Source organism: Lates calcarifer, linkage group LG21 (genome assembly GCF_001640805.2).
Source record: "Lates calcarifer isolate ASB-BC8 linkage group LG21, TLL_Latcal_v3, whole genome shotgun sequence".
NCBI classification, from domain to species: Eukaryota; Metazoa; Chordata; class Actinopteri; family Centropomidae; genus Lates; species Lates calcarifer.
In genome coordinates this window covers 10,528,109-10,543,123 of record NC_066853.1, presented here as the reverse complement: position 1 = coordinate 10,543,123, position 15,015 = coordinate 10,528,109, and the positions used below count along the sequence as shown (strand labels likewise).

The 15,015-nt window shown below is 39.5% G+C and overlaps 1 protein-coding gene across 15 annotated transcripts in view; it reads left to right on the top strand.

Annotated features, from left to right (window-relative positions):
* Positions 1-15,015, top strand: part of septin4b (septin 4b) — a 34,601-nt gene that overhangs the window by 16,142 nt on the left and 3,444 nt on the right. For 3 of the 15 annotated variants that reach the window (XM_051065714.1, XM_051065701.1, XM_051065715.1), the window contains 15 exons: positions 124-220; positions 346-432; positions 551-674; positions 839-973; positions 1,708-1,825; positions 1,987-2,088; positions 2,687-2,783; positions 3,004-3,166; positions 4,190-4,289; positions 5,712-5,965; positions 10,606-11,075; positions 11,441-11,889; positions 12,255-12,724; positions 13,090-13,538; positions 13,904-14,352. In XM_051065714.1, coding sequence (XP_050921671.1) covers positions 124-220; positions 346-432; positions 551-674; positions 839-973; positions 1,708-1,825; positions 1,987-2,088; positions 2,687-2,783; positions 3,004-3,166; positions 4,190-4,289; positions 5,712-5,780 — 1,092 coding nt within the window. In that variant the 3' untranslated portion in view covers positions 5,781-5,965; positions 10,606-11,075; positions 11,441-11,889; ... (1 more) ...; positions 13,090-13,538; positions 13,904-14,352. Of the gene's footprint in view, positions 1-123; positions 221-345; positions 433-550; positions 675-838; positions 974-1,707; positions 1,826-1,986; positions 2,089-2,686; positions 2,784-3,003; positions 3,167-4,189; positions 4,290-5,711; positions 6,739-10,605; positions 11,076-11,440; positions 11,890-12,254; positions 12,725-13,089; positions 13,539-13,903; positions 14,353-15,015 lie in introns of those variants that run through there. The other 12 variants (XM_051065706.1, XM_051065703.1, XM_051065705.1 and 9 more) reach the window with 12 other exon arrangements.

Here is a 15,015-nt window from a genome sequence, read left to right as displayed (position 1 = left end):
AATGCGAATGGGACAACCAACTTTTTTTGAGCGGTTGACAGCGTTTTTACACAGTCATATCTACACAGTAGCATGTGCTTAACCGTTGTGTTCTTTCTTTCTTCTTTGTGTCTGCTTTTTTAGGACCAGGACAAGGAATACGTGGGTTTTGCAACGTTGCCAAACCAGGTTCATCGCAAGTCAGTCAAGAAGGGCTTTGACTTCACGCTCATGGTGGCAGGTAAATCCTCATCTGCACATTAGCTTAGACATTTGATCTTAAGCCCAGTCTTTGACTTTGAAGAGATCTCTAATCACACAGTCTTAACCTCACTCTTTTTTGTCTTTGTTGTTCTTTGTTTGAAGGGGAGTCTGGCCTGGGAAAGTCCACTCTGGTCAACAGTCTGTTTCTCACAGATCTTTACAAAGATAGGAAGCTGCTCAATGCTGAAGGTGAGGAAATCACAGCTTTTGACATAGATTTTTTCCTTTTTTTGCTCAATAAATATTTGTTCTACAATATTTGGTGGCTGATATTAAAAACAAGGGTCTGTTTGTGTCTGTCCTCCAGAGCGAATCACACAAACAGTAGAAATCACCAAACACACAGTGGATATAGAAGAGAAAGGTGTCAAACTGAAGCTCACCATTGTGGACACCCCTGGGTTTGGAGATGCTGTAAACAACACTGAATGGTACTTGTCAAATGTCTTTAATGAAAATAAGATGGCCTCGGTCTCTTTACATAGTACAGCTGGATAACCTAATTTGAGCTCTGCTGTGGTGGTTAAAAAGTCATGTGCAATGGTGCAGCTGTTGCCTCAGAGACTGAATGTCCCTGTGTGTGTTTCTGCTGTAGCTGGAAGTCAGTGGCTGACTACATCGACCAGCAGTTCGAGCAGTACTTCAGGGACGAGAGCGGCCTCAACCGCAAGAACATCCAGGACAACCGCGTACACTGCTGCCTCTATTTCATCTCACCCTTCGGCCATGGGTATGACAAAGCTGCAGTGCTTAGCCCTCCCTCTCTTTTAATAGGGAAAATTAACCCCTTAATCAGCAGAGGAAGCTAATGTTACCATTACCTTCACCTTCCCCAAAAAACACACATTACAACAGCTTACATGTTTACTCACAGCCTTTGTTCTGAGCACACACAGCCACATGAGTAATTGCAAATATCTAGTATTTACTTGCAAGGCATTCAGCCCCATCAATTGTTAATGCAGCAGGCTCTCGCCTACAGTTAAAGCAGTTCTCCACTGCCTTCAGGTGAATTTACATCTGGTGCAGTGCGTTCAGTCTAATCAGTTGTTTGTGCTGAGTGCTGATGTGGTTCTTTTCAGTGCATTTGTGCACATGCACCGTTCCACATTACTGTGCTCATTAAGGAACTAATACACCATAAACCTGCAAGTAATGCTGCAGTGCATTTTTCAAAAGTCACTGCGATGGAAAGACTGCTCCCTCTGTTGGTGAGCTTCAGTCATTACTCGTCAGATACCACACAGAGGTCACTAAGAGAGCAATCCTCTGCCACCACTTATCGATCATTATCCACCTTGCAGGAGACTTAATCAGTGTCTTCACGCTGCCAACACACAATTACAAATCAGGTCTAAATGAATTCACAGTTAGTAAAAAAAAAAATCAGGTTACAAACGTGTCCATTAGCACTAAACCCAGAGAGAGTATTGTGTTTCATTGTGTGTGTTGTGTCTCTTTCAGCCTTCGGCCTTTGGATGTGGAATTCATGAAAGCTCTGCATGAGAAGGTTAACATTGTCCCTGTTTTGGCCAAAGCTGACACACTCACCCCGACTGAAGTCAAGAAAAAGAAAATCAAGGCAAGACAGATCTCAATCAATAAACTGTGAAACATAGCAGAGATGTGAAAAAAAATACTCAGTCAACATGTATCATCCCTGACAGTATTATCCACACTTTTACATTAGAAACACACGTTTTCAGTCTCTACTTTCTCCTACCTACAAATGTTTCTCTGCAGATCAGAGAGGAGATCGAGCAGTACGGTATCAAGATATACCAGTTCCCTGACTGCGACTCCGACGAAGACGAGGAATTCAAGCAGCAGGACCTCGAGCTGAAGGTGAGAGCCGGGGCTGTGAGGTGGCTTTGTTGACCTGTACATGGTTTAGAGTAAAAACCAAATGTTAACCGAAGTTTTTGTATCTAAACTCCTGCGATGTAGAGAGGAGAAACACACAGCATCAGCTGAAAACACATGTAAATTGGATGTTCAAATGGATCACATCAAAGAAGATGATCCAATTATGTAGTGTAATGACGTTAAAATGAATATACAGACCATATAATGCATGACCTTGTTAGTCCATTTCTGACTCATCATAAACAGGCACCAAGGACTCACTTTGCCTCTGTCCTTAGCCTCTAATAAAAGCACTGTGTTAAAAAATAAAAGATAGAAGACAGAAAATGAAGCAAGTCAGTGTTTATGAGTTGGGGTTAAGAAAGTCTGAATTAAGTACAGATTAGGAAGAGAAAGACAGATGTTGGAGAGAACAGGACTAAAAAAGAGTCAAATGTGTAGAGATAGCACATCTGCATTGCACCACTCAATACTGCACTCATCCATCCTTACCAACTGACTCATCTACACCATCCACTGCCAGATATTTTTGAAACACCTTTTTAATTCTATGGCCCTTTCTGTTCTCCCCACAAAGGAAAGCATTCCCTTTGCAGTAATTGGCAGCAACACGGTGGTGGAGGCCAAAGGGAAGAGAGTGAGGGGCCGTCTGTACCCGTGGGGCATCGTAGAAGGTAGACCCATTCTCCAAGTCCATCTCAAGTTGATGTTTGCAGCAGAATGTAAAAAAATCATCATGGTCATTTGTAACATCTCAAGCCTTTAGAGACACTGCATACATGGATCCTTTGTCCTTTTAACATTTTAACTCATAGTTGCCTGCATGACTTGCATGACATATTTTTGAACAACGCTAAAACATGTTGAAGTTCATCTTCACACTGTGTTTCACAGTGGAGAATTCAGCACACTGTGATTTTGTGAAGCTGAGGAACATGCTCGTTCGCACTCATATGCAAGATCTCAAAGACGTGACCCGTGAGACTCACTACGAGAACTACAGAGCCCAGTGCATCCAGAGCATGACCCGCATGGTCGTGAAGGAACGTAACCGCAAGTATGCTTGCACGGGACACACACAGAAACACAGAACTACACTCTCATTATTTTCACATACAGATTTAAAGGAGCTATTTGTAAGTTTTGCTATTACGACATAGCCAACGTTAGCATCAACAGCCGCTTACTTCCACCCTAGAAGAAACATGAGTTCAGTCTCATTCCCCTGCTCACCAGGAGCTGTCTCCAGTGGTGGAAAGCAACAATGTTTTGCTTCTTCTTTTATTCCACTGAAGTTAGCATGCTAATCCCAGCCCTGCCAGCCCATCTTGGCACTTTCTGATACTGTCCTGAGGCTGTAGCGCTGCTCAAAGGGCGCCATATTCTAACCTCTATTGTAAACACACAACAATGTCTGAAGCTCTTGGAAAGCAACTATCACCACCACCCACTACCTGCAAGAAACCACATTGAAATACATCAAGATAAGGATAGAGACATTACAGACATTTAAATAAATATATTTTGTAGAGAATCTAGTGAATTTAATCAAACAACATGTTTTATATCCTTAAAGATACAATTTATTATTTGTTATCCTTGGAATTTTTTTCCATGTATTCAGTGGGTTACGGTTTATACAATATTTATCCTCACAGACACGTACAATTATTAACTCAGCAGCTGCCCAGTGCAGATTTAAATTACCTTATGTGTTGTGTGTGCAGCCTTGAAAATCAGGCACAGCTCTGGTCTTCACCTAAACACTGAAGCACTAATTCCTGGGCAGTATTGTATTACCATTCTCTAAATAAATGCACTACAGTACAGTTTATCTGCTACCAGGAACTTATGGCAGTTTGGGGAAAATTGGTCTTTTTCTGTGTTCAGTGTCTTTCACAGGAAATGTTTTTAATAGCCAAGTGACAGGCAGTCAAACACTAAGCGACTACACTTAGCTAGTAACAGAACTAGCTCCACTTAGCATTTAAGGCTCACTTGTGATTTGACTTGAACCCTTCCAAAAACCAGCTGTGAATATAAAGTGTCTAACGTCTCTACAATGTTTATTTCTCTGTAGTAAACTAACCAGGGAGAGTGGCACAGACTTCCCCATCCCTGTGGTGCCAGGAGTGGCCGACAGCGAGACAGAAAAGCTCATCCGAGAGAAAGATGAGGAGGTACGGCACGCAGACCATGAACCTGAGTCACATCAGCACCACCACGATCACGACCACAAGTCTGAACACAGCTCTGTCCACCATGAGCACTCAGACCCTCAGTCCGACCCAGAGACACCCTCAGATCAGATACGAGATGAAGCTCTCTGAGTGCCTCCAGCTCACAGATTTTGTTTTAGCACAGTCTTTGTATGTAGCACACTCAGGTCATGTTTTCTGAAGCTGACAATGAGTAGCCTCAAAAACATGAATCGGTGATATTATACATTCAAATCTCTACTCTACTGGACCTTTGAACTGTGGGTATAGTATGTGCTCTGCTCTCTAGTGGCTCTGCACGGTTACATCCAGGTAACCATGTTGAGCAAGGCTGATATTGGAATCCCTGAATATGTTGAAAATGATGCTTTATACTCACCATAAAACGAGATCTTTACCCACGAAGCAGGAGCCAGCAGAAGTTAAAATTGCCAGGTTTTGCAACTTTTGTCCAGTTTTTTATAGCCCCAGATCAAGCAATGTTTCATAATCCCACATTTGAAAGAGTCAGCACTGCTTTTACCCCTGGGTTAATAAAACTTGTTCCATGGCACGTGCCAATTCTAAAGGTTAGAATTCAAAATTAATTTAAATATATTCAAGGGCTAAACAAAAATAGTATGAAATATGACATAAAGTGTTTCATTGTCACGAAAAACCAAAAGAGTAGGCACTGATTAGAAGGAATATTCTTAGAGGAAACACTATTAGTTGAAATATTATTTATTTTATTTAAATTCTTCACATGAGCCCAGTTGCTGATTTTTTTCCAAAGTAAATGAACATGAACCTAGCAGGCGTCATTGTACATAGTATTAGTGCTCTTTCATTTCAAGTTCTTACCCTCTTCCACACTAAATCCATTTATTTTGTCAAATAAAGAGATCATTTGTCCTCAGTTTCTTTTTATTATTTTTTGCGTAACCAACTTTAAAATGGTTGAACATGACAGTGTTACTATAACATGATACCATCTCTATAATGTGGAAATGGGTGCTCTAGCACCTAAACAGCAAATCTAAAGATCATAAAATCATTACATTATGAATCATTTAAACAAAATAAAATGATTATATGAGTTTAATTTGTTAACAGATAAAATAAATAACCAGCTGACTGATCTGAGTGTATTTTAATATCTTAAAATGCTACTTTTGTAATATTAAATATTCTGTAGTGTGAGCGAAAAAGAACCAGTGTTTTCCTGCAGTCTGACAGGTCACGTGATCTTGAGAGAACAGATTAATCTCCAGAGCGTTATTGATTTGTTGTCCGTGCAGTCATGTGTAAATAATGAGCTTGCATATAAGGCTGCATAAGCCTGTTTAGACTTCACACCGCCATAATTCGCAGTGCTAATACTCGTCTCATCTCTCCTCACAGTTGCGGCGGATGCAGGAGATGCTGCAAAGGATCCAGGATCAAATGCACACTCAGAAAGACGCCTATTAACACAGGACACCAGTCACACTGTGTACATGTCTCTCTTTCACTGGGATTTAAAACACACACACACACACACACACAGGAAATCTTTATTCCTTCTCTAGAACAATGACATCCCTACGTGTCCACCCAACCACTGCTCAACCTCATCAGCAGCACGTTACACATGATCAGGGACCTGCGAGGAGGTGGTAAGATGATCTGACGTTTGCAGCTTAACAACTCCCTTTATCCTCTCCAGAGATCTCGGACATTAATGGCTCCACCGCTGCAAAACACTCAACCCTCCTTCACTCCACTGTTTTCTGTTCTGTCAAAAGTATAAAATAACTAAAGAAATGGACAGGTTTGGTGTTTGTTTGAATTTATTGATGTCTAGTTTGAGGGTTAGTTCACGTATCTCAACTTTATTTAGCCACATGATCACAGGGTTGTTGTTTTATTTTATATTACATGAGGTCTATATGAGGTTTACATCTAAGTAACTGGTGACCTGCACAGATTTTTTTTACAAGCACGCTTTTCTGGCGCAAGTGTTTATTTTTATTATCCTTATCAGTCAACGATGCATATGTACTGTCATAATTTAATTTTCTATTTTACACTCATAAACATTTTTTCTACTGTTTTTCATCTTTTACTGTATGTGTTCCTGGTTTTATTTAACTGCTTCCTACAACACTGCTTGATATTAATGTATGGATGATTGTTTAATGTATCAGTTGCTGTTTTGTTGTTTCATTTAAATTTTGTTTTATCAGCGTCTGCATGTTTATCTCAGCTGCCTGACAGCATGGATGTTAGCAGCTCTGTTCAACATCAGTCACTCTTAACTCACATAAGAAACTTCCCTTTACTAATTGCCATATCAACATTTAAAATAATCCAACTTTTTATTTTTATTTTTTTTAATGAGAGAGAAGTCCCTTACTTTTATTTGAAGAATTCCCCAGTGCATCTCATTCGTGGCTGTATCATGACAGAACCATCAACAGGTCACATGTGAGAGCTGATGTGGTAAGAGATGATCAGGACTTTGATAAGACAAGACCCTTGTTTTGCATGATATGAGTATCCAAGGGAAGGGTCGCATCAGAGGCCATGCAGTGTACTTATTTTTGCATGTGTTTTGTGAAGGTTACTCAGATTGCAGATCAATGTAGTGATCATAAGGTTATTTATGGGCAATGAAAATATGTAGCTACTCAACTGTTGGGGAAGATATATTGAGAAGAGATATATTATTATTATTTTGGTTGGTTATATTGATGTCCTCAAGGCAACTCACATGTTGGATGTTTGCTAACCTTAATGTTTCCTGTCTTATAACCAAAGCCAACAATGACAAACTTAATTATTCTAAATTTTCCTTTTCAAAGTGTGAGTATTGTTTCGTATTGACATGAGGAATATTGTTTTGGAATAACTTATCAAAGCCAAGAGTAATGATCAGAATCAGTGAATGAACTTGATTCTCTTGCTTATTGTTTCTTTGCTCCAAGTACCAGTGAAAAAAAAAAAAAAATTAGTTGACTCTGCCCTGTTGTGTGACCTTTGTTTAAAAAAAAAAACAAAAAACATTCCTTGAGCTTCTGTCCCAGAGTCAGGTATTACTTTTTCTTTATTTTTTCTTAATTTGTTTGTTTTATATTACATTTGTCTTTTGTTATTCTACTTTTTGGAGTATATTTATGTAATAAATTTATAAATGAAATGCAGATGGAGAGGACAATATGTACAAATTCTAATATTGTAATAAAATATGAATAGAATTTCATGTCTCCATCACACATTGGATTTTGCTTTGTAGTGTTGAACAAACTGAATGCTATAGCTTGATTTTTTTAAAGAAAATCACTAAAATTTGAAGCCTAATACCCACAACAAACACGTTAGAGTTAAGAGAAATCACCTTCTTTGAACTGAACAGTTCCAACCTCTGTCACCCAGTGGCTTGATGGGGGACGGACGCTGGTGGTTGCTAGGCAGAACAGACTCAGCTGGCCAATTGGCGTTTTTTCTGCAATTGTTGGCTTGCGTGAGTTCTCATTGGCCAGGATCTTCTGGGAGGAGCGCAGAGAGGCGGAGAAACGAAACCGGAAACAGTACAAAAGCAACGTTTGAGCAATTGCCTCGGTTTGTTAGTACTGTGAGAAAACTTAATTACCGAATAAGTCCGGAAACAGGCGTTGAAGCAGTTTTTTGGCGAACACAACTGAGGCACGAAGGTGAGGCTAAGGAACGAGCTAGCTAGCGGCTAGTGTTAGCATGTGTGTTAGCGACGAGCGTTAGCATTAGCCTTCTCTATTAATGACGACTTCTTTTGACCTGATTTCCATTTCAGTCGCTTTTATCGCGTGGGTAAGAGTGGGCTTGTGTTTCCGTGACTATGTGGTCCGAATTTTGTCCACCTACGACAAACTAAGCACAACGGGGGATTACTTTTGACTGTTCCCGGGAAGCGCTATAGAGCAACTTAAAACCCTTTAAATTTAGGCCCTCTAAAAGTCGATTGATTTCGGACGATGATGATAATAAGAATCAGCGCAATTCCAATAGGGCCTTCGCACGCTTTCCGCTCGGGCCCTACTAAGAAAAGTAAAATGGAATGGTAAAAGTTATCTAAAACTTGGTCAGAGTGTGATTTTAAATGTATCTCTACAGTAAATAACGACCTTATTTACTTCAAATTTCTAACATAAGCTGCTGTTAAGACCTTTGTAAATTTGGTTGTTAGTCATTAAACGAAAACAACACTGAACAAAGACATTTTAAATATGTGTTAATAAGGAGGAGGCTTAAATGTGAAATAATGATTCTGTATGTGACTGTGGTGGAAGAAATACTCAGACTTTTTACTGAAGTATAATAAACAACACAAGTTAAAATCCCGCATACAAAGATTTACTTAACTGACAGTGTTTATTATTGTTGTGCAGTTCACTGTAACTTACACCGTTGTTTCAGTGATTAGTTGATAGACACGCAATTAATAATCATAGTGCTTTATCCCAAATATTTGTTGTTGTTGGTTCTTCAGGAGGTGATAGTCAACTGTTGATTTTTTGAAACAACCCTCTAATGTTTGTTAAATACTGTGGTTCAGCTGTAATGTTGAATATTTATCTGTGTTGATGAGGAATAGGTAGTAGTGTGTTGCTCATTTTCTTTTGTATGTTTCTCTTTGATTTCCTCCATGTTTCACCACGTAGTCCACGATCGCCAAGACGTCGTCCACGATCATAGAGACATGGTCCATGATCGGAGAGACATTGTTGAGGATGAGGGAGACATAGTCCTCGATCAGAGACATTGTCTGTGATCACAGAGACCTTGTCAAAGACGAGAGAGACGTTGTCCATGATCAGAGACATTGTCCATGCTTCGTAGAGACCTTGCGATAGAATCGGCGGAGACGGGGGTCACCGATTTGACGGCATTGCCCGCGATCAGGGACATTGTCGATGATCACAGAGACACCGTCTATGATCTCAGAGACATCGTCCACAATCACAAAGACATTGTCCATGATCGCAGAGACTTTGTCTATAATCTCAGAGACATTGTCTGCGATCACAGAGACGTAGTTCATGATCACAGAGAGTCTTCATACAATGAAGAAGTTCTTTGAGACCAGGACAGAGGCCTCCAGGTAATTCACAAACAGCTTTACATCAACTGTCAAACACAGAGCATTGACATTGTTTATATTCAGTATTCGGTATATCAGATAAGTGTAATGATAGAAGCAATCTGCAATAAAAAAATAATGTATAGGTAATCTGTATTAATAGATTACAATAGAAGTAGTGTAAAAGTAATTAGCAATATCAGAAGTAAGATGTAAAAGTCAAAGTAATCTGGTACTAGATGTAGTTTGGAAGTTATCTGTAAATTTTGAAGTAATATTTAATAAGAAAAGTAATGTGCAGTGGTAAAAGTAAACTAATATTAGCGGTAACAGTAAATGTAGTCTGTCATATAAAGGCAATGCAGAAGTAATAGTAACTCAATATAGAAGGAAAAATGTCACGTTATAGTTAGACATCAAAAATGTCAAGGAATGCCACAGTATAGTGAAGCATCAAAAATGTCTTGCTATAGTAAGGCATAAAAATGTCAAATGTTATTGTTACTGTCAAGGATCAGTTTAAGTGGGACTGAAAAATATCTTAAGTTTAATTGTACATGATCATAAATTCTTAATCTCGTCTATGTGCTAGACACACTAGACCACACTGTACAAAACAATATCAAATCTACAGTATTGGAGTGAGTTGCTCATAAGTGTGTTAATTTTAACTGTTGGTCAGAGTGTGATTTTAAATGTATCTCTACAGTAAATAACGACCTTATTTACTTCAAATTTCTAACATAAGCTGCTGTTAAGACCTTTGTAAATTTGGTTGTTAGTCATTAAACAAAAACAACACTGAACAAAGACATTTTAAATATGTGTTAATAAGGAGGAGGCTGAAATGTGAAATAATGATTCTGTATGTGACTGTGGTGGAAGAAATACTCAGACTTTTTACTGAAGTATAATAAACAACACAAGTTAAAATCCCGCATTCAAAGATTTACTTAACTGACAGTGTTTATTATTATTGTGCAGTTCACGGTAACTTACACCGTTGTTTCAGTGATTAGTTGATAGACACGCAATTAATAATCATAGTACTTTATCCCAAATATTTGTTGTTGTTGGTTCTTCAGGAGGTGATGATAGTCAACTGTTGATTTTCTGAAACAGCCTCTAATGTTTGTTAAATGTTGTGGTTCAGCTGTAATGTTGAATATTTTTCCTTTGAATGTTTCTCTGTCTCTCCAGGTGTCACTACTTCACGTCCATGACATCGTCCACGATCGCAGAGACATGGTCCAGGATCGGAGAGACATTGTTGAGGATGAGGGAGACATCGTCCACGATCACACACGTTGTCCGTGATCGCAGAGACCTTGTCAAAGACGAGAGAGACGTTGTCCATGATCAGAGACGTTGTCCCATGCTTCGTAGAGACCTTGCGATAGAATCGGCGGAGACGGGGGTCACCGATTTGACGGCACTGCCCGCGATCATGGAGACATTGTTAATGATCACAGAGACACCGTCGATGATCTCAGAGACATCGTCCACGATCGCAAAGACACTGTCTATGATCACAAGACTTTGTCCATAATCTCAGAGACATTGTCCACGATCACAGAGACGTAGTCCATGATCACAGAGACGTAGTCCACGATCACAGAGAGTCTTCAAACAATGAAGAAGTTCTTTGAAACCAGGACAGAGGCCTCCAGGTAATTCACGTACAGCTTTACATCAACTGTCCAACACAGAGCACGGACATTGTTTTTGTTCAGTGTTCAGTATATCAGATGAGTGTAATAATAGAAGTAATCTGCAATATATAAATAATGTATAATTAAACTGTATTAATAGAAGTAATGTAAAAGTAACGTACATGATTGCTTCAGTGATTAGTTGATAGACACAAAATTAATAATCATAGTACTTTATCCCAAATATTTGTTGTTGCTGGTTGTTCAGGAGGTGATGATAGTCAACTGTTGATTTTCTGAAACAGCCTCTAATGTTTGTTAAATGTTGTGGTTCAGCTGTAATGTTGAATATTTTTCCTTTGAATGTTTCTCTGTCTCTCCAGGTGTCACTACTTCACGTCCATGACATCGTCCACGATCGCAGAGACATGGTCCAGGATCGGAGAGACATTGTTGAGGATGAGGGAGACATCGTCCACGATCACACACGTTGTCCGTGATCGCAGAGACCTTGTCAAAGACGAGAGAGACGTTGTCCATGATCAGAGACGTTGTCCCATGCTTCGTAGAGACCTTGCGATAGAATCGGCGGAGACGGGGGTCACCGATTTGACGGCACTGCCCGCGATCATGGAGACATTGTTAATGATCACAGAGACACTGTCGATGATCTCAGAGACATCGTCCACGATCGCAAAGACACTGTCCATGATCACAAGACTTTGTCCATAATCTCAGAGACATTGTCCGCGATCACAGAGACGTAGTCCATGATCACAGAGAGTCTTCAAACAATGAAGAAGTTCTTTGAGACCAGGACAGAGGCCTCCAGGTAATTCACGTACAGCTTTACATCAACTGTCCAACACAGAGCACGGACATTGTTTTTGTTCAGTGTTCAGTATATCAGAAGAGTGTAATAATAGAAGTAATCTGCAATATATAAATAATGTATAATTAAACTGTATTAATAGAAGTAATGTAAAAGTAACGTCCGTGATTGCTTCAGTGATTAGTTGATAGACACAAAATTAATGATCATAGTACTTTATCCCAAATATTTGTTGTTGCTGGTTGTTCAGGAGGTGATGATAGTCAACTGTTGATTTTCTGAAACAGCCTCTAATGTTTGTTAAATGTTGTGGGTCAGCTGTAATGTTGAATATTTTTCCTTTGAATGTTTCTCTGTCTCTCCAGGTGTCACTACTTCACGTCCATGACATCGTCCACGATCGCAGAGACATGGTCCAGGATCGGAGAGACATTGTTGAGGATGAGGGAGACATCGTCCACGATCACACACGTTGTCCGTGATCGCAGAGATCTTGTCAAAGACGAGAGAGACGTTGTCCATGATCAGAGACGTTGTCCCATGCTTCGTAGAGACCTTGCGATAGAATCGGCGGAGACGGGGGTCACCGATTTGACGGCACTGCCCGCGATCATGGAGACACTGTTAATGATCACAGAGACACCGTCGATGATCTCAGAGACATCGTCCACGGTCGCAAAGACACTGTCCATGATCACAAGACTTTGTCCATAATCTCAGAGACATTGTCCGCGATCACAGAGACGTAGTCCATGATCACAGAGACGTAGTCCACGATCACAGAGAGTCTTCAAACAATGAAGAAGTTCTTTGAAACCAGGACAGAGGCCTCCAGGTAATTCACGTACAGCTTTACATCAACTGTCCAACACAGAGCACGGACATTGTTTTTGTTCAGTGTTCAGTATATCAGATGAGTGTAATAATAGAAGTAATCTGCAATATATAAATAATGTATAATTAAACTGTATTAATAGAAGTAATGTAAAAGTAACGTACATGATTGCTTCAGTGATTAGTTGATAGACACAAAATTAATAATCATAGTACTTTATCCCAAATATTTGTTGTTGCTGGTTGTTCAGGAGGTGATGATAGTCAACTGTTGATTTTCTGAAACAGCCTCTAATGTTTGTTAAATGTTGTGGTTCAGCTGTAATGTTGAATATTTTTCCTTTGAATGTTTCTCTGTCTCTCCAGGTGTCACTACTTCACGTCCATGACATCGTCCACGATCGCAGAGACATGGTCCAGGATCGGAGAGACATTGTTGAGGATGAGGGAGACATCGTCCACGATCACACACGTTGTCCGTGATCGCAGAGACCTTGTCAAAGACGAGAGAGACGTTGTCCATGATCAGAGACGTTGTCCCATGCTTCGTAGAGACCTTGCGATAGAATCGGCGGAGACGGGGGTCACCGATTTGACGGCACTGCCCGCGATCATGGAGACATTGTTAATGATCACAGAGACACTGTCGATGATCTCAGAGACATCGTCCACGATCGCAAAGACACTGTCCATGATCACAAGACTTTGTCCATAATCTCAGAGACATTGTCCGCGATCACAGAGACGTAGTCCACGATCACAGAGAGTCTTCAAACAATGAAGAAGTTCTTTGAGACCAGGACAGAGGCCTCCAGGTAATTCACGTACAGCTTTACATCAACTGTCCAACACAGAGCACGGACATTGTTTTTGTTCAGTGTTCAGTATATCAGAAGAGTGTAATAATAGAAGTAATCTGCAATATATAAATAATGTATAATTAAACTGTATTAATAGAAGTAATGTAAAAGTAACGTCCGTGATTGCTTCAGTGATTAGTTGATAGACACAAAATTAATGATCATTTTACTTTTTCCCAAATATTTGTTGTTGTTGGTTGTTCAGGAGGTGATGATAGTCAACTGTTGATTTTCTGAAACAGCCTCTAATGTTTGTTAAATGTTGTGGTTCAGCTGTAATGTTGAATATTTTTCCTTTGAATGTTTCTCTGTCTCTCCAGGTGTCACTACTTCACGTCCATGACATCGTCCACGATCGCAGAGACATGGTCCAGGATCGGAGAGACATTGTTGAGGATGAGGGAGACATCGTCCACGATCACACACGTTGTCCGTGATCGCAGAGACCTTGTCAAAGACGAGAGAGACGTTGTCCATGATCAGAGACGTTGTCCCATGCTTCGTAGAGACCTTGCGATAGAATCGGCGGAGACGGGGGTCACCGATTTGACGGCACTGCCCGCGATCATGGAGACATTGTTAATGATCACAGAGACACCGTCGATGATCTCAGAGACATCGTCCACGATCGCAAAGACACTGTCCATGATCACAAGACTTTGTCCATAATCTCAGAGACATTGTCCGCGATCACAGAGACGTAGTCCATGATCACAGAGAGTCTTCAAACAATGAAGAAGTTCTTTGAAACCAGGACAGAGGCCCCCAGGTAATTCACGCACAGCTTTACATCAACTGTCCAATACAGAGCACTGACATTGTTTTTGTTCAGTGTTCAGTATATCAGAAGAGTGTAATAATAGAAGTAATCTGCAATATATAAATAATGTATAATTAATCTGTATTAATAGAGGTAATGTAAAAGTAATGTACGTGATTGCTTCAGTGATTAGTTGATAGACACAAAATTAATGATCATTTTACTTATATATACTTATATATAATAATTATTGACATGGTATACTAAGGCGTCAAAAACCATCAAAAAATGCCATAGTGTAGTAAAGTGTCAAAAACCATAAAAAAAATTGTAATAGTATAGTAAGGCGTCAAAAATCATCAAAAAATGTCATAGTATAGTAAGGCATCAAAAATCATCAAAAAATGTCATAGTATAGTGAGGCATCAAAAATTATTTTAAAAATGTCACAGTATAGTAAGGTGTCAAAAATGGTTAAAAAATGTCATAGTATAGCAAGATGTCAAAAATGGTCAAAAAATGTCATAGTATAGTAAGGTGTCAAAAAATGGTCAAAAAATGACATAGTATAGTAAGGCATGATAAAAAATCATCAAAAAAAATTCATATAGTATATATATAAGGCATCAAAAATGGTCAAAAAATGTCATAGTATAGTAAGGCGTCCAAAAT